Source organism: Antechinus flavipes, chromosome 2 (assembly GCF_016432865.1).
Source record: "Antechinus flavipes isolate AdamAnt ecotype Samford, QLD, Australia chromosome 2, AdamAnt_v2, whole genome shotgun sequence".
Lineage (NCBI taxonomy): Eukaryota > Metazoa > Chordata > Mammalia > Dasyuromorphia > Dasyuridae > Antechinus > Antechinus flavipes.
Window position 1 is genome coordinate 368,480,460 of NC_067399.1, and position 19,606 is coordinate 368,500,065.

General features: G+C 36.2%; 1 protein-coding gene across 2 annotated transcripts in view; it reads right to left on the reverse strand.

The window, feature by feature from the left end:
• Positions 1 to 37: 37 nt before the first annotated feature.
• The window catches only part of C2H14orf180 (chromosome 2 C14orf180 homolog), a 44,636-nt gene continuing 25,067 nt past the window's right edge, over positions 38 to 19,606 (reverse strand). For both annotated transcript variants that reach the window (XM_051978272.1, XM_051978273.1), the window contains 3 exons: positions 19,403 to 19,529; positions 4,927 to 4,953; positions 38 to 1,655 (listed from right to left, as the gene is read on the reverse strand). In XM_051978272.1, the coding sequence (XP_051834232.1) occupies positions 1,453 to 1,655; positions 4,927 to 4,953; positions 19,403 to 19,529 (357 nt within the window). In that variant the 3' untranslated portion in view covers positions 38 to 1,452. The remainder of the gene's footprint in view (positions 1,656 to 4,926; positions 4,954 to 19,402; positions 19,530 to 19,606) is intronic.

The following is a 19,606-nucleotide window of genomic DNA, read 5'->3' on the forward strand; positions in this document are numbered from 1 at the left end:
AGAGAGAGGTGATATTTGGAAAACAGAACAGAATCTATTTGTGGATAAACAAGTGAAACTTTCTTTAATGATTGAGAAAATGATTTGCCCACAATCCAATGTTCTCTAATAAAAGTTATAGTAATATGAGTACAATTGGTGATTAGTAGGACAGCAGTTTAGCCTGGCAGTGTCTGGGCTTTCAAGAATTTTAGAGGAGCATGTGTGTGTGGTGTGTGCACGCAATGTGTATATGTGTAAATGGGCAAAACTATACATGTTTATTAAAAAGAGATGCTTGGGATACTTAATGCACTGACAAGTCAATAAAAGTTAGCAGGATGACATAGTAACCAAAATAGCAAATGCAAATATAAGTTTCATTAAAAGAGTCCAGAATGGACTCATTAAAAGTGTCCAGAATTAAGGAGTCAATGGTCTGGTTGACCTCTGCCATGGTTAGCACATAACTGGTATTATTTTTTGTGTGCCACTTACTAGGAAAGACACTGAAAAGCTGGAGTATGTAGAGAGGAGAATGACCCAAATGATGAGGCATGAAGACCACCCAATATGAGGATATGTTGACAGACCTGTAGATATGTAGTCTACAGAAGGGAAAGTCTACTTTCTCTATTTTTTTTTTTTTTTTTTTTTTTTTTTTTTTTTTTTTTTTGCTGAGCAAAAGTGACTTGCCCAGGGACACACAGCGAAGTGTCTGTGGTCAAATTTGAACTCAGGTCCTCCTGACTTCAGGGCTGGTGCTCTATCCACTGCACCACCTAGCTGCTCCAGAAAATGTACTTTTAGCAGATACTCAGGTCACTATATCCAATGACCCAAAGAAGTATCATGGAAGAGATAATCTATTTGGTCCAGATGCCAGAACCAGAAGCAGTGGGTGAAAGGTGATGGAGAGGCAGATTTTAGTGGAATACAATGATTAGATTAGAATTATAATGATTAGAATTGACCAAAATTAGGGTGATTTGCCTCAGAAAGTAATGAGATCTTCATTATTAGAAGTGTTCAGGTAGAGGCTAGATAACTACTTATGAGACCTGTTGTAGAAAGATTCCTCATATAACCACAAGTTGAATTTGATGCTTCCAGCTCTGAACTTCTCTGTGTGTATGCATGCATGTATATTTTAGTAATGATAGTGGGAAGTTCTCATAACTGGAAAACTCTGGCACAGGAAAACCCATTAGAATGGGGGTCTTGGTGCATGGAGTTTTCTCAGCAGATGCACTGTTTGTTTCTCCTTGAACTTGAGTATGCTGTTCAGAAGACCTTCAGCTTCCAGAGACTTCATGTCAGAACACTCCATATTCCAGGCTCAGACACCATTCATTGCCTTGTTGGTTGTGGGCTGGAGAAATCACTTTCTTAAATTGCAACCGAAGAAGTTTCTCAAAATGAGAAAGGCAGAACTGCATTTGAACAAATGGTGGGGTGCAGTGGAGGCTCCTGTTATTGTCTCCCAAACCACTTCCAGAAGGTCATAGCCATGTGTCTTACCCGGAGGAGGAAAAGGAGGAGCCAGGCTCGGAATTCCTCCAGGGCTTTTGAGCCCAACTTGGCCTGACCACAATAGAAGCTCAGGGCTAGGCCAAGCAGGATACAAAGGCAGAGGCACAGGAACAGGGAGCATCCAGATGACCATCTGTCGGGGGCTGTAGGTACAGTAGGAGGAAATAGCAACGGAACAGGATTAGTGTTGGTTCATTAATGGGCATCCCCTTACTATGCTTGAGAACCTGGAAACTTAGACCAAGCTTTTCTCTAGACTTGAGGTATAGTCCTGCCTTTCTCCTTACCCTAAATCCTGCATATGCTTATAAGTTTTTTTTTCTTTTAAATAAAACCTTGATGTATTTTGAAAATAAAAAATAGGGAAAAAACTAAAATAAAGCCTTGATATAGAGTCAAAGATCAAAAGTCACTGATTTCATTAGAAGTCTCCAAGTATAGGCTTCTGTCCACTTGTCAGAATGCATAATAGTCTAGCATTGGTTAGATTCAGTGGTCTCTGAAGCATGCTGTGGTCTACGACCCTGACTCACCCTAAAGGAAACTTATAGTTTAATTAGAGGAGATAGGACATGAACAGCAATAACCATGAAATGAGGACAAATGTAGAAAGGTGGGGTCGACTGAGTTAATCTATCACATCATCCCCTTAAAGTAACTAACAAAATTCTATGCCCTGATAATTTTGTCAGGTGAGAGCAATCAATCAACAAATCACAAGCATGAACAAGGCGTAGACATCTCTATTAAGTCAATACATCAAAATGTGAGAAGTCCTTGATCAATTTAGAAGACCTTGAAAGCCATCAGATAAAAGAGAGTGAATTGTAACAAGAGGGATACCGGTATTGGATGAGAAGATGTAGTCATACTCCGGAGGCTTTTTATAAAATCGGAAGCCAATTCAGAAATGGGGACACAAAACTCTGTCTGCCTACACAAATAAAAAGTCTCCATCCAAGCTTCAGAGAAGCAACTGTTGAAGGGAAGAAAAGTCTTTGTATTTGGCTTCTTCAATCCAACTAAGTTCCTTACTTTTGGGCATATAGCTGGCATGTGTTTTAGGTAGAACTTAGAATCAAATCTCCCTGACTCCAAAGCTAAATCTCTATTCACTACACCGGGGCTGCCTTTCACCTTTCATCCTGACAGTATTTCTGGAACAGCAGCCAGTAGCTACTGAGTCTATATTGGCAGCTGAAGATAGACAAGACTCACCAAGGAAATGAAGCATTAAAACTTTAACAAGGAGCCCAGCAGAAAAGCTATATACAGTACTAAAAAAGAACTTCATGAATACCCTTTCTGAAAGAAAAAAAGGACTCTAGGAACTAGAAGCCACTAGTTACCACTTTGTTATATGTCTACTCTAAGCACAAGCCTATTCCCTGGATTCTCTGGGCATTTGTAGGAGAGTGTATAACAGACTCTGAGGGAATTGGGAGCAGCTTTGCTGATTTCAAAGTTTGAATTGGAATTAGGAAAATTGCTCTTGGTTATTTGCTTCAAAACCCAAGGAGAATGAGAAATCTAGGTCCCTAAATATGTATTTGGAGTGGAATAGGATTGGTAAGCATGTTAGAAAAGCTCTTAAAGGAAGGAAGAGAATTCAACATATGTAGATGGGGGAGAAAATTTATAGAATTTGGAACCTAATCCTGAAGAGGCAGGAATAAACCTGAATGGTAATTAAACATACCCAGGAAAGAGAAACTGCAAGGTCAAGTAGGTGAAGTTCCTAGGTACAGTTAAAGGATAAGGGAAGTCCTTTGTCAATATAAGCCTATTGGAGAGAGAAGCTCAAACATATGGACTCCACAGCTTGAAGAGTGGCAAGGAAGTATATTATCAGTGACAGTATAAAGTAAGTGACCCTGGTTCTATAAGTTTTTTGGACATTATAAGTCTCTACAAACCTCAAGTTAATTTCTCTTCTGATGGAGTCCAAGTCTATAGATTGGATGTTTTCATAGGTCTCTGTGGCAAAAGTAAAATTCAACAGAATGCTCTGGGGCTATTTCCCTAGCAATCTCAAGTTATTTCTAGTGCATAATGACTGGCATATGGTAGGTAATTAATTAATTTTCTTACCTTGTGGAGGTCAAACCATAATGTAGTACTATGAGTGGGAAAGGGGGTAGGGGACTGCAGAGGCCTTGGTGGAAGGTGGGATTCATCAGAATGAAAGGAGAAATTTTATTGACCATATGGGCTACTGGGAGTTATATGTTTCTGCATTTTCTATAAAGTATAAAAGTATAAAAAGTATAAAAAAGACTGTAGTCTTTGCAAGATTGTTGCAAAGAGAAAATGAGATGATATTGTAAAGTGCTTAGCACAGTGCCTGATAATTAGTATGTGCTATGTGAATACTTATTCTTTTTCTATCTCTGAGCTCTCAGAGATTCTAATGGACTGATTCTTGATAATTCTCCTGAGCTACAAATTGTCTTGTCCAAAGGATTATTGTAGGTAAGACTTGAACTCCACCACAAAAGAAACGAACTTGAGGTTTCTAGACACTATAGTGTCCCAAAAACGTACAGAATCAGTCTCTTACTCTCTGCTGTCAACAATTATATAGTTCCTTGCCACTCTTCAAGCTGTGGGGCCCACATCTTTGATCTTCTCTCTCCAAGAGGCTGGCATTGATTAGGGACTCCCTTTCTCCTTTACACTGAACAAGATGGTACTCTGAGTAGGAATGAGGGTAGAACACTGCAGAGGCTTTGGTGAAAGGTGAGATTCAGCAGGAAGAGAAATTGTATTTATCATTATGGGCTAGTGTAAGTTATGTGTTTCTTCATTTTCTTCATTTATAATCTGTAAGATTAAAAAGAAGGCTGTGTTTTTTTTTAAACACATTGTAAAGAAGACGAGTCGAATTCTGCCTCGAACGTTAGCTGTGTGACCCCAAAGTTGGCCCTGCAGTTTCCCTCTCCTGGGTATGTTTCATTATCACTTTTCATTATTCTGCTTCTTCAGGATTAGGTTTAGAATTCCAAAGCCTCTGTCTTGATGAGGAAAAAAAATAAATACTGTTCCTGCTGCTTCTTGTGTAATTTTTACTTTTCTACTCTTGATGTCATCTAGAAAGCAAGAGGATTGAATGAGATGGTCCCTAAAGTTCCTTCTTGCTAGGAACTGTAAAATTCTTTCCACTCTCTCTCATCTCCCACAGTACTTCATACAGGATAATCTGGTAGAGTAGGGAGGTAAAGAAAGCCCTTTCCCTGGCTCTTGTTCTGCTGAGCAGTATAGGATGAAGGAAGAAAGTAGATTTCCTTTGAGTTTCTTTTCCAGACCTAGTTTGGATTCATTGTTTCTGGGAAGCATCAAGTTTCTTTTCAGAGCTGGCCCCAGAACAAAGCCAGTCAGGCAGGGAATAGCATTGGGTAGGTACCCATCACTTACCTACAATGGTGTCCACACAGGAGATATCTAGAAATTCAAACAAAAAGCAAGAATGTTAACACATATCCTACAACTGGAGAAAGGGAAATGAGGCAGTAGCATATTAAGGCAAAACACTTGATTTGGAGAGAAAATGGGTTATAATTACAACTCTGTGATTTTCTACATGACTTTAGGGAAGATTCCTTCTTTAATCACTGCTTTTATTTTTTAAATTTTTTAAATTTAATTTTAAAAAATGTTTTTGTAATTTTTTTATTTTCAAAATATATGCAAAAATAGTTTTCAACATTCATCCTTGCAAAACCTTGTAAGGTTTTGTTCCTTGTTTCAAATTTTTCTTTCTCCCTTGACTAGGCAGCAAGCAATTCAATATAGGTTAAATATGTACAATTCCTCTAAATATATTTCCACATTTATCATGCTGCACAAGAAAAATCATATCAAAAAGGAAAAAAAAAAGAAGAAAAAAGCAAACAAACTACAACAAAAAAAGATGGAAATACTATGATGTGGTCCATATTCAGTCCCCACAATCCTCTTTCTGGGTGCAAAAGGCTCTATCACAAGTCCATTGGAATTAGTCTGAATCACCTCGTGGTTAAAAAGAGCCAAGTCCATCAGAAATGATCATCTTGTTGCTGGATCGCCCCTTTCTAGTTGAAAGATGAGGGGGTTGGGTTAGATAATATCTTAAGTCTCTTTATTTCTAGATCTTATGATCCTAATAATAACTATTCTTTTTAGAGTATTGTGGTATTTACCATCCCCAGAAAAAGTACACATTGCTCACAATGACTTTGTGAGGTAAGTGTTATAAATGTTAGTTCTCTTTTATAGATAAGAAAACTAATGGTCATAGCTATGATGTGATTATCCTAAGCTCACACAGTTGACAAGTATCAGAGCTGGTTGGGATTCATATCTCAATGGACTCCAAGACCAGAAGTCATCATACTAGAGAAAATTATAATGACAACATCAATAATGCAATATAATAAGTATTTATTAAGCACCTTCTTCTTTATACATAAGAGTGTACTCAAGGCTAGGGATATGTAAAGCTGTTTGCAAATTATGAAGTCCTGTACATATAAGAGAGATTTTTGCAACTTTAATGCATTCAACATGCAATAAATATTACATAGAAGAAGCTAAGTGGTACAGTAGATAAATCTCTGGGCAGGGTGTAAGGAAGACCTGAGTTCAAATGTGGCCTCAGCTGTGTGATCCTAGGCAAGTCACTTAATCCTTGTAAAATATTGTTATATGATATTACATTATATACTTATAATACATATATTGTTATATATTATGAGTTCTTATAAATTATACACATATATAATACATATTATGTGGGTCATTATATATTGACATATATTATATCACAAATATTATATTAAATAAATAGATTACAGATGAGTTATTATATATTATCCATATATATTACACATTATTATATGGGTTGTTATGAGATCAAATGAGATAATAACTATTCTTAGAACAGCTTGAATCAACATAAACATTAGCTGTATTATTATTCCAGTGGCAAGAGGGTTGTACTTGCAGGGAGAAGACCTGGGTTTGATCATGGACAAGTCATTTAGTCTCTCAGAGTCTAATTTCCTTCCTCTTCATCTAATGTTAGTAATAACCCCTGGCCCCAGAGAGCTTGGGCACTTGCCCTTCTACCTGAATCCATTTATTCAGATTCAGTTTAGGTTCAATTCCCCTAAGGGGAAATCTAGCCTTTAAATGAGAAGAGTTGACCTTCCTTTTTTTACTCTTTCCCTAGTTACAGACCTGCTTCAAGAAAAGATTGCTTAGGGCTTACATTTTGGCTCATGTCTTGGATTTCATTCACATGGTACATGCAATTATATACAATATACCATGTAAATAAAATAAGGAAGAAATATTTATTTCCTACACATAAAAGAAATGCTAAACCTGAAACACTCATGGACAGACTTAAAATAAGATAAGTTTGACCTTATAAGTACTGTTCTATTTCCCAAGCACATTAATACTTAAGTCTCAAGGAACTGTTTGCAAGCATTGCAACAATAGGCATTGTTACACTCATTTGACTCTTCTGGCCAGACAGAGCTTGGGCTCATCCTCTTCTCAATGCTCATTTTCCATTCAGAAAATTCCTGGACTACTGCTCAGCTCTACCTAATGGATTAAGGACTGCCATACTTCTCTAACAACATCCTTTCCAAGCCTGGATATAGTCATCCTCAAACTGATATTCTACCACCTGTATTCATGAAAGGAAATACAAAAAAAAAGACATTTAAGAGCTCAAGCTTGCCTAGATGAATCTCTTCGCTTTAGCTGACACATGGAAAGAATCAGCCTCCAGGGCAAGATATACCAACCCTCCTCTACTTCCTTCTAGGAGATTTGGTTAAAAGAGAACTATTTGCCATATGGGAACACCAGGTTCAGAGACAATCACTTTTTAAATGATCACTGAGTCATTTAAAAAATTACAATTAAAATTAAGGATTTATTAAGTGCTACACACACACACACACACACACACACACACGAGGCAGTGTGCTATTATTTACAAATATTTCCTCATTCGATTTTCACACAAATTTGTTATCCTCATTTTACACTATGGTAAACAAAGGTAGAATCATATCCCTGAGTATGTGAGTTTATAAATGGCTTTTAGATGGCTGGCAGCTATACCCATTAGAGTGTAGCATTTTGATCAAATTGGAATAGGAGGAAGAGATAATTCTGGATCCTGGAGCTTAGTGAGGCCTACTACTGGGAAATTGGGGAAGGGACATCATGAGCTCATGAGAAATGAGGTTGAAATCAAGAGAAAAGATTCTGGATTATGGAGATATAAAGGACTCCTAAGATGATCTATTACAGATTTCTTATTTTACAGATAAGGACTCTGATGACCACAGAGAAGTTAAATGATTTGACCAAAGTCATACAAGGAGAAAGTGACAGGGTCAAGATGGAAGAGTCTTGGAGAAGAAGCTAGATGACTAATAAGTATGTTATTGTTAATAAGTTGAACTGATGCTAAGTGAAATGAGCAGAACCAGGAGATCATTATATACCTCAACAACAATATTGTTTGAGGATGTATTCTGATGGAAGTGGATCTCTTCGATAAAGAGAGCTAATTCAGTTTCAATTGATCAAGGATGGACAGAAGCAGCTACACCCAAAGAAAGAACACTGGGAAATGAATATAAACTATTTGCATTTTTGTTTTTCTTCCCGGGTTATTTATACCTTCTGAATCCAATTCTCCCTGTGCAACAAGAAAACTGTTCGGTTCTGCATACATATATTGTACTGTACCCTATTTAACATGTAAAAGAAGGGGAAGGGGTGGAGGGAGGGAGGGGAAAAATCGGAACAGAAGTGAGTGCAAGGGATAATGTAAAAATTTACCCTGGCATGGGTTCTATCAATAAAAAGTTATTAAAAAAAATAAGTTGAACTGAATGGTTGCCTAGATTCTTTCCAATTCTTCACTTCTGTAATTCTGTGATTCTCTGGCTCTCTCAGTGACTGGGAAGGTGAGGGGCCACTAGGAAAACAGGGAAGATGCAAAGAGAAACAGGTTGAGGGAGAAAGTGATGAGTTTAACAGCCAAGTGGTCCTGTCTTCTAATTCACACTATAAATGAAAGGGCTTATCCAAAGAGAAGGGAAGCAAGTCCTTCTGAATGAGACCATGAATGAATACCTTGATCCTTCCCACTAAATCTTACTTCAGTTACCTGCACTTTCCCCTTCCTTTTGGTTCTAATTCGATGCCCACCTCTTCCAGGGAGGGAAGCAAGCATTTTTAAGAGCTGACTAAATGCCAGGTATCGTGTTAAGCATTCTTATTATCTAGATGCTACTATTATTCTCATTTTACAGTTGAAGAGAATGCGGTAGGTAGAGTTTAAGTACCTTGTCCAGAGTCACACAGCTTGTGTCCAGTAGCATCTTTTCTTCAAAGAGCATAAGGGACCATGCTTACCTCATTGGAGTTTTGAAAGCATAATCTTTTTGAAATGCATTTAAGATCATTGTAATTTAACCACATAGACTAACAGTAGCAAAGGGGTCAACACCAGGGCTCTGATGTAATGCATGTTGATAATGGGAGGTTCTTATCCATCCATAACTCTCCCACAATGAAATCAAGCATAAGATTCTGCATGCCTAACATATGTTTGTTCAGTAATTAATTGAAAGAGCTTTGAAAAATTAAAGAGATAGGAGACAGGGAAAGCAGCTGAGAGGTTATTATAAAAATCTGAATTAAGAGCTGATGAAGACCTGAATTGAGGTTGTAGAAATGAGAATGGAAAAAAGGAAAATGAATATTTTGGGCATTTTTTGATATGGTGGGGGGAGGGGGGAAGTAAAGGATGTAGAGAGTAAAACATTAGAAAAGAATAGGGAAGTTGGGGATGGGACATGGTGTTGGATTTGGTTGGAAAATGAGATTGTCCAGGTAATTGACATAGCTCATATCCTACTAGAGCTGGAGAACTGAAAATCAACTTTTTTCCTTTAAAATATAAATTTTATTTTGATTTCCACTGATAGGCATCTTAAACATATAAACAAAGGATTAAGAAGAGGCAAACAAACAAAAAAGAGAGATGAAAGCAGAAACAAGTAAGAGATTATAAATAATTGGATGGATTTATATGTTCCTGAAGCTTACTAGTCACTGATCCTATTAAAAATGTGTGCTTTGTCTTTAATTCATTCTTTTCTGTTTTCCCAATCCTTTTTGAACTTTTTTTTTTTTTTTTTTTACCATGGGCAGAAGATAAATTTGTTGTTCTCATTGTTGACTTCACATAGTTGTCAATCTGTATATTATTCTTCTAGTTCTACTTTTTTGTGTGTTATCTAAATCTAAATCGAGTCTGTCTCTTACCTTAGTAAAGCTAGCCATGGATTTTGGTATCTTTTGTTATCTTTGTCAATCTGATGAATTTCAATGGGAGTTCAGAGTTGTTTACATTTGCATTTCACTGAGAATTAGAAATTGTGACACTTTTTCATGCTGTAAATTTCTGTTTCACCTTTGAGAAAGCTTCTTTTGGATAAAATGGCCATTTATCTATTGGAGAACGGTTCTAAAACATGTTTATGGATTCCTTACAATTTTTGAATGTTGGACTTTTATAAGAAAAGATTGATGCAAAATTACTTCCCTCCATTTGTGTTTCTTCCTGATTCTGAATATATTAATTTTCATTGAGCAAAGGAATTTTATTTTTAAAATAAAATTAATTTATTTTAGATCTTAAAATTTCTTCCAAGTTATAAATTAAGAATTTAATATTTTTGTAGTTGTGAAAATATATAACATTTTCTTATTCTGTAGCTTTTGAAAAAAGTGATATATGTTCATCTCTGTGTTTTTCATATTTAATTCACTGATCCATTTGGAATTTATTGTGACTTATGGTATGAAATGTTGGTATGATACCTTTTTTTTTTTTTTTTTTTTTTACCAGATAACCAATTCATTTCCCAATATATTTAATTAAGTAATTCACAACTAGCATTTATATATGCACTTTAAGCTTTGGAAAGCAATTTATATATATTAACTTAAGTGTTCCTCACAACAGCCTAATGAAATAGATTCTATTATCATTCACATTTTACAGATCAGGAAACTGAGACTGAGAAATGTTGTTAAATGAGTTGCCCAGGGTCTCACAATAGAAAATGAGGCACAATTCAAACTTAGGTCTTCCTGACCCCATATATAATATACTATCAACTGTATCACCTGGCTGCATTATTTAAATTAAGCCTAGATAATAGAAAATTAAGATAAAGCAATTTTCAATATTTAAAGGGTAGAAAAGGGATAGGAATAGTTTTATTTAGCTTCGGAGGGCAGAATACCCACCCACCACAAATGGTGATCCAACCTTTATTTGAAGACCTTGTATGAATGTTAAGATATAGTTTACTTGTAAAAAGTTTCCTTTCCCATCATTTGGAGAAACAGAGACTTGCTGACTGGGAGAAGGGGCCTTCAATTGGAGTGGGAACTTTTGGGGTGATAAAAGCAACTTTTACAGCATCACTCCTACTTTTAGATTATAGGAATTGGTAAGAAGGCTTTTCTTTTTTGTTCAGTAGAGTTTGGACAAGGTGACCTTTGATATCTCTTTCTATGCTGAAATCTTAAAATTGAGGCAGCAATGAAGTGGTTTAATGAATGGAGCACTGGGTCTTGGAGATAAGAAAACCTGAGTTCAAATCTAACCTCAGACATATAACATTAGCTGTGTGATCAGGAGTTATTTATTTTCTTCAATTGCAAATTGGGGATCATAATAGCAGCTATCTTACAGGGATGTTGTGAGGATCAAATGAAATGATAACTGTAAAGCACTTAGCAGTGTATGGCACACAGGAGACTATATAAATGCTAGTTAGTATTGTTCTGGGTTCAAGTTTCCCTTCCTCCTTTTCTTTAAATTCCTTTGATATACTTAATTATTATGCTTAATTTTTAATTAAAGGCATGATATTAATACCTGGAATGGGATTATTTTAAATATCTTGATTTAACTGAAATAACATGATTTAATTGAATATATTAATTTGCAAGTATCACCAATACTATATTAAATCAACCTAGGGAACATTAATTATCTCCTTAATTATATAATTCTTCCTTTACTTCTATTAATAAGACATATGTATATATGTGTTAATTGATGCGGGAAAGATTCCTTTCTAGATTCCCACCCTCTCCTAGTAAATTGCCCTTTAACTCACAAATCCTGGTCCCTTTGAATTCCAAGAGAAGATCTGACCTGTTCCCAGCCCCACCCAGATATGAGCCAACTTTGGGGCTACACCCGAAAGCCCCTTGAGCTAAGTCTCCTATTATAAAAAGTCCTCGCTGGGAACCCCTCTTTGCAGAGATTCCAAACATGGCTACCATGTGAGGACCCTCTGTCCACTGGACCCTCTGTCCAGTGCCCTCCTTATCTCTACCTTCGCCTATACTTTAACTTTGCTTACCCAATAATAAACCTCTTTTATCAATCTAGCTCTCCGGGCCAATAAATGTTTTTATTGGGAACTCCCGCCGCTACTAGACCCCCTTGCGCCGAATCTGTACCCCAAACCTGCCACTAGACCTTAACCCTAATTTCATTTAGGTACCCCAAAGCTAGACCTCAACATTTGGTTCCCTGACCTCAACATTAATCCCATGATGTTTAATACACTTTATTATAATTTTAAATGTTGTTGTCTTTCTATCACATTTTTCCTGATGTTTATCAGTGATATATTGAAATGCTGCTGATTTTCATGGGCTTGTCTTATATCCTGTTACTTTGCTTATATTGACCTGTTATTTTGATTAATATAGTTGTTTATTTTCTTGGCTATCTAAACAAACTATCAAAACATTTGCAAGTAGAAATATTTTTGCTTTCTCTTTTTTTCTGATTGCTATTGTCAATATTTCCAGGGTTATGTTGATTAATAATAATAAGTTTGGATTGTAATAATTAACTTTTTAATTAAACTTGTAATCTTCCTGTAAGTCCCATGTGATCATAATGAGTAAACTGTAGGCGTAATACATTTGCTAGTAATTTATTTAATATTTTTGTACCTATATTCACTTATAATGGTCTACAGTATATTATCTCTTTCCTGCAATGTTATTTCCTGTTTTACATATTAAAACCAATTTGTCTTATAGAAGGAATTAGGTAGAGTGCCATCTTTTCTTAATTTTGAAAATTTGTGATTGTTTTTTGAATGTTTGTTACATCTGTTTTTTGGTGAGTTCTTTTTTATTTTCCTAATGGGGAGTTCATTTGGTTGTTTTTCCAATATTTATTTACTAATATAATTTATTTTGTATCTGACTGTTTTATATTTTGTAGGTATTCATTTCTTTTACATTTTAATTTGTTTTGCCATATAATACTGCATAATATTCTCTAATAATTTCCTTTAGTTCTTTATGACTTTTTATGATTTCTCACTTCCTGCTTTTTATTTTAATTGACTTTTCTTTTGTCTTCTTTTTTGTCAATATAGGTAACAGTTTATTAATTTGAGTGCTTTAAAAATTTGTTTTATTTATTAATTATTGACTTTCTTATTTAAATTTTTGTTAATTCTCATTTGACCTTAAAGATTTTTTTTTAAAGTGCTCATTTAGGTGTATTAATTTGCTGATAGTCTAGTTTATTAAAAAGGAAAAGAGTGCATTAATTTTATTATCTATTTGGACCTATATCTTTTTGTCACATCATCTATGTATTTTAACAATAACTAACATTTTTATAACACTTATACTAAGCACTTTGTAATTATTATCTCATTTGATTCTTCTTATAATATTGAGAGGTAGGTGCTATTATTATCCCCATTTTACAGATGAGGAAACTGAGGCAACTAGAGGTTCACTTGCCCAAAACTAGTAAGTATCTAAAGCTGGATTTGAAATCAGATCTTCCTGATTCCATCCTCAGTACTCTATCTACTGAACCATTTAGCACACACTTTCTATGACAACCAAAATCTCTGACAAAATTTGGATCCAAATACCAACTCCAGTTTTTGGATTAGTTCATTTATCTTCTTTAGTATGTTCCTGAAGGTAGAGCTCCCCCGCATCTTTGCCTTCCCTCACACCCCCATTCCTGGGACTTTGAACAATGCTTGACACAGTAAGCATTCTTTTTTTCTTTTTGGTTGGTTGTTTGTATTTATACCTCTGCCCCTTCAGCCTCCCAAACATACCTCAACATATTCACAAAGCACTAACTCAATTTCTGGTTTGGTTCAACTACCTAGTTTTTTCCCCTTAACACAGTGCCTGTTATATAATAGGTATTTATTAATTTTTTTTGGTGACTTCTCTTTCTCACCTTTCCCAGCTAGGAATGTTGCTTAATTTTAAGATCTACATCTTTAAGATGATAAACTATTTTTTGTTTAGTATTTGCGACCTTCACAATCAAAAACTTCCTCTTCATGACCATCCATTTACTTTCGTTATTTGTTCTATTCAGCTTATAAATAGAATTTGTTGGTTAACTGATTTCCAATGCTCTCCTGCGCTCAGCCATAACAGTAGCCCATTTATGACCTTTAATCGGCAATCAAAAAGACCTTGCTGCTGGCATTCGCTAATTGTGAAAAATCATTTGTTGTTTGGATGATCCCATGTGATGATTCCAGGGTAGAATGCCAACATTCTCTTCATTCTGATGTACTTTCTGATACCTCATCCTCCAACAACACAACTGCAAACCTCTCTAACTGCATAAGTGTTGCTATTTCTGTACAACATTTACATGTTCCCTTTCCTGAGTCTGTGCTCCCATCCCATGAGAGTATATCAGACTGTAAAAACCTTTCGGAATTTTTGTTCCCTTTGAGCACGAATGATAATTCTTTCCCATCCTCTTCTGTTTTTCTACCTCAAGAGATAATTTCAGGTCATAAAACAACCATTGTTATTTTGCTAACCCCATATAAAAATTACACAGAGTCGCCTTCTAGTGATTTAGAGATTCAGAATTTTACTTCATGGTCACCAGTGATTTGCATTTCAAATATAATCTCTCCAGGAATTATAATACCTGGAGGCTTGTTGCTGGGTTGATTTGCATATGAAAGGCACCAGTCAATCTTTTTACTATGGAAACTTGGAAATGTAATGGGGAGTCAAGCGTATGTTGTTTATCTTTGAATATTTTCCTTAGTTTAGCTCAGTAGAAGATTCACAGATGAATTCTAATTTTCTTTATTTTTTTATACATCATGTTCCAGCTTTTTCTCTGTTTTCTCATGATGGGTGAATAATCCTGTGAAATTCAAAGTGGGGCACTTTTGAAGTTTGAGGACAATATGAGTTTGGGTGAATTGCCTCTGACTTTTCTCTCTGAGGAAGTCTGGTAAATTCTATCCATCTTGAAATCTTGTTATTTCTGGGAACTTTTCTTAAATATTTTATGAAAAACAGTGGTTAGACTTTATTTCTTTCATTTTCAGGTGATGTAATAACAAATTCTCTCTCTAAGCTACCTCCTAATTCCATTTTTGCTTCTAAAGTCATCAAACCTTTTTCCAGTTGAGTTATCCTTTGACCTTGTTTTACTTCTTGCTCTGCTGCTTTTAGTTTGCCTTCTAGCAAGAAAATTTCATTTCCCATTGATCCCATTTCTTTATTTAAATTTTCCATTGCTTTTTTCCACATATCTGACTTTGGCCATCAGTTTGTTTCTTTTCTTTTTTTTTTATTGATGATAGAACTCACATCACAGATAAGAGATGTTTCTTTATAAATGCCAAAAAAATTGTTAATTTCCAATGATAGGGATTTTTGGGATTGGGATATTGGGATTATTGGGATATTATTGGATAATAAGTGATTATTATCCAAAATAGGTTTGTTTGCTTTACTTTTGGTATTAGATCAAGCTTTATTTCTTTGGTGACTATTGAAGTTAATCCATTATTTTTATTATTTTTCTTTACGGTGCTTTCTCTTTAGGAAAGGTGGTATGGTGCTGATGAGGTCTAGGATCAATAGGTGGGGTTAGCAGAGAAAGCCTGAATTACTGATAAAATTACTCCCTGAAGCAAGCATTGAAGAACACTGATGGGGATCAGTTTAACCTCATTGACGAGGGGAGACCCGAAACTCTCTTTCACTCTCTCTCTCTCTCTCTGACTTTGGGGGAACACTTGAGAAACTCCCTCAAAGAAGCTTTCCCCTGAGAGACCCACCCCAGGAAATCAAGATAAAGTGGTTTCATTCTGTTATGTGGGTGGGACTAGTTGAGTACAGGACCACTCCTACTTAGCTTAGATATCTACCTCTATTGAGTTGGAGATTAGTCCAGGGACACTCATTCTGATTTCAACTCAAACTGCTCCCAGCCCCCACCAAGAGCTGCCCACATAACAAACTTCCTTCAGCTCAATTCCTTGCAGAGAGGGCAATAACAGGAATCATTTCAGGCCAAGGGACCTCCCTTGGCATAGCTACCTGTGAGGGACTCTCTCCCCAGTGAAATAGCATTCTCTTTTCAGCGTTAGTTAACCTCTCTTTGTCTCTCACACATTTCCCCTACAAGCACTATACCCCTCTTTACCTGATTGGGACTTCTCTGCTAGCTCTTTATCTCTCTGTTGGGACCTTGTCTTTTTAGCAAAGGCTAACTTCCCAATGCCAAGTGCCAGTAAACTTCTTTTTGCCATTCTAACTTTTCGGGTTTGTAAATTCATTTACGAAGGACCTGCGCCAACCAGAAGGGGTTCCCACAACGCCCTGACCTGCATTGAACCTCATCATTATGGTCTTATGTTCTGTTGTGGCTAATCCCACCTTGTTGTGTCCAGTCACAAATCCAAGTTATGTTAAAACCCTGAAGTTACATTTCCCCTATAAATCTGCCTATGACCCCCACCATCTTTGCTGACTCCCTTTTGGACTAGTCCACTGATATGGACTGACTCTCTTCCTTTGTCAGGAAGAAGCCCGACTAGTTATTATCAGGCATAACTAATTCCCAGACTATCCTATTGTAAAAAGCATTCGTGAGGAAGGAACTCCTTATTAACCTCCATTGTCAATCCTTCAACCTCTGTTCATCTTTAAACAACCTATGAGATGTTGATTAGCATAGCTTTAAACAAGTCTGGGACCTGATTTGCCAGGTGCATTCTATCTGGCTCCTTGATCCCTCTCTCTGAGTTCTCACCTTTACTTCCCTGGTTTCCCTAAGAAACTCCCAGGCTATATTTCCCTATAAAAGATCTGCTTATGATGAAGATCTTTGTTAAATCCATTTCAGGACTAAGCCACTATGAAGTTCCTCTTTCCCTCATGGGGAGTTCCCACCAATGGAGTCTTTTTTTCCTTAATATAACTAACTTTGGTTAATCTGCTAAATTCCTCTGTGAATCTAACCTGTCATTCAATGACTTACTCCAATCTCAAGGAGTAATTCCTTTCTACTGTGAGTTCAACAGGGGAACTTATCTTTTCCTTGCTCACTACATACTTCTCCAACTCTATTTCATATTTGCCACTCCTGGTATCTCTTACTTCTTATTTTGTCCTAAATAAAACTACCTTTTGACAAAGGGAATGGTGATTGTGACTTTGTCACATGTTTATTTCATATTAGGAATTGTTATTCCAACCTTATTAATACCATGGCATTTTGTCTCATAATGTCTTTCACCTCCTCCATCCCCCATACCTTGCCCCATGCCTCATAGTGCCTTTCTCCTTTTTATAGCTAACTAACTCTTTTAGAGAACTAATTCCTTTTTAGGATTTATTATGCTAGTTAGTGGCAATCTCCCATCTCATGGTTATTTTCTTTCTCCTGGTTAATTATGAATTCCACTAGGGAACTTTTCTTTTTAATTGTTAAAACTACTTTCCTGTCTAACTCTATGCTCTCCCAATTCTATTTCATAGTTACCATTCCTGGTGTCTATTGTATCTCTTCATTTTGTTTGTAACTTCTCCTAATTAAATGTACTTTTTCCCAAAGAGAACAACCATTGTGGAATTCTTCCCATGACTGAACCTTAACATTTGGTGGCAATTGCTTTCTTAAATCTCATCATTGGGTGCAACAACCATTGTGGAATTCTTCCCATGACTGAACCTTAACATTTGGTGGCAATTGCTTTCTTAAATCTCATCATTGGGTGCCTACATCAGTATCATCATTTGGGGCTGAACCTTAAACACATGAGTGCAGTATATAAATCTCTGGATTTGGAGGGAGAACAAGGTTTAAACCTAGATTCTGTTACTTACTATTTGTGTGACTATGAGCAAGCCCATTTAATCTCTCTCTCTCTCTTTTTTTTTTTTCTGAAGCAATTAGGGTTAATGACTTGCCCAGGGTCACATGGCTCAGAAGTGTTAAATATCTGAGATGAAATTTGAACTCAGGTCCTCCTGCCTTCAGGGCTGGTGCTCTATCCACTGCACCACCTAGCTGCCCCAAGCCCATTTAATCTCAATGGGTTTTTGTTACCTCCTATAAAATATTAGACTAAATCAAGGATTCCCACTCTGGAGATTATGAATTTGCTTTTATAACATAATATTTTTGATAGCTGTATTTGAATATATCTAGTTTCTCTTGTAATCCTATGTATTTTATTTTATGTATTTTAAAATGTGATTCTGAGATGGGGTCCACAGGTATGCTTTATCAGACTGCAAAAGAGGTCTGTGACATGAAAAAGCTGAAGAAACTCAGTACAAGTGATCTCTAAGGTCTCTTTCAATTCTAGGTCTCAGGACCTTACAGACCAATGCATGACATGCACTTATCATGGAGACAGGAAGGTAGAGAAGTGAATTGAGTACTGGACCTAAAATCAAGAGTACCTGAGTTCAAATCTGAACTGTCCTATGTCGGGCAAATCATTTAACCCCTTTCAGCTTCAATTATATTATCTATAAAATTAGGGGGTTGAATTTGGTTATTTCTAAGGTTTAATTGATAATGATGATGAAAGGGCAGTGCTCTGCTTATTGAGGGCAGGCATTATATTTTAGCTAAAGGGTTACAGTAATTTTTCCTTAATGATTCAAAAAAATTATTATTATTATTATTAGTCATGACACAGAGTCATTATTATAACTCTCATTTGCCCTTGTACAAGATATAACCATCAATTTGAGAATTTGAACTTTCTGGTTTTATTTGAGAAGTAGCTCAGGGTAATAAAAATAAAAATATAGGCTAACTAGGCCTGCAATCAGTTCTCAGACACTTATTAGCTCTGTGAATCTTGTTTGCCTCAGTTTCCTCATCTGTAAAAATAAACTGGATTAAAAAAGGCAAATTGCTCCAGTAGTTCCCCAAATGGGGTCATGAAGAGTCAGACACTACTGAAAAATAACAGAATAAGAACAAGCACATGACACAAACAGTGTAATGGATGGAACATTGGTTAGGGGTTGTGATAATTGTCTTCCATTTCTCAGTCTAATACTGGTAAATTGTGTGAACCTGGATTATTTCCTCTTGTTGTCCCTCAGTTTCCCCATCCATAAAATGGTGATAACAAAGTTTGCCCTAATTTTCTATCAGGGTTATTGTGGAGCTCAAAACAGAGTAGCTTTTGAAAGTACTTTAAGATGTACAGGGTGGCTCATATGGAAGATGGTTTGGATTTGGAAAGATTTCTCTTCACTTTAGGGGTTCAAAAAGGCTTAATGTTATCAATGATGATAAATAAATTATCAAAATGGGAGCTAATGACAACTAAAGACTATGCAAATGAATTCTATGGCCCTGCCTATAAGAAATGAAGACAAGAAAGGGGGGGGTGATAGAAAGAACATTGGATTTGAAATCCAAAAATCTGGAATACTTCATTTACCGCCTCCTGCAGATTCACACCAGTGCCCATATCTACTTCTGCATACATACCATGCACAGCTGTCTCCTCAGGCTCTTGGAAGCGCACCCGCCTCTCAGCCCTTTTCTTTTCACCTGTTACAGGGCACTCTGGTGGTTTACGTCTCAGGATGGAAGGTGGGCACTTATAACTGCCAGTCTGGGAGGGGAATAAGATTTAATCAATTAATGAATGAATAAGCACTTATTAAACATAAACTATGTGCCAGGAATGGT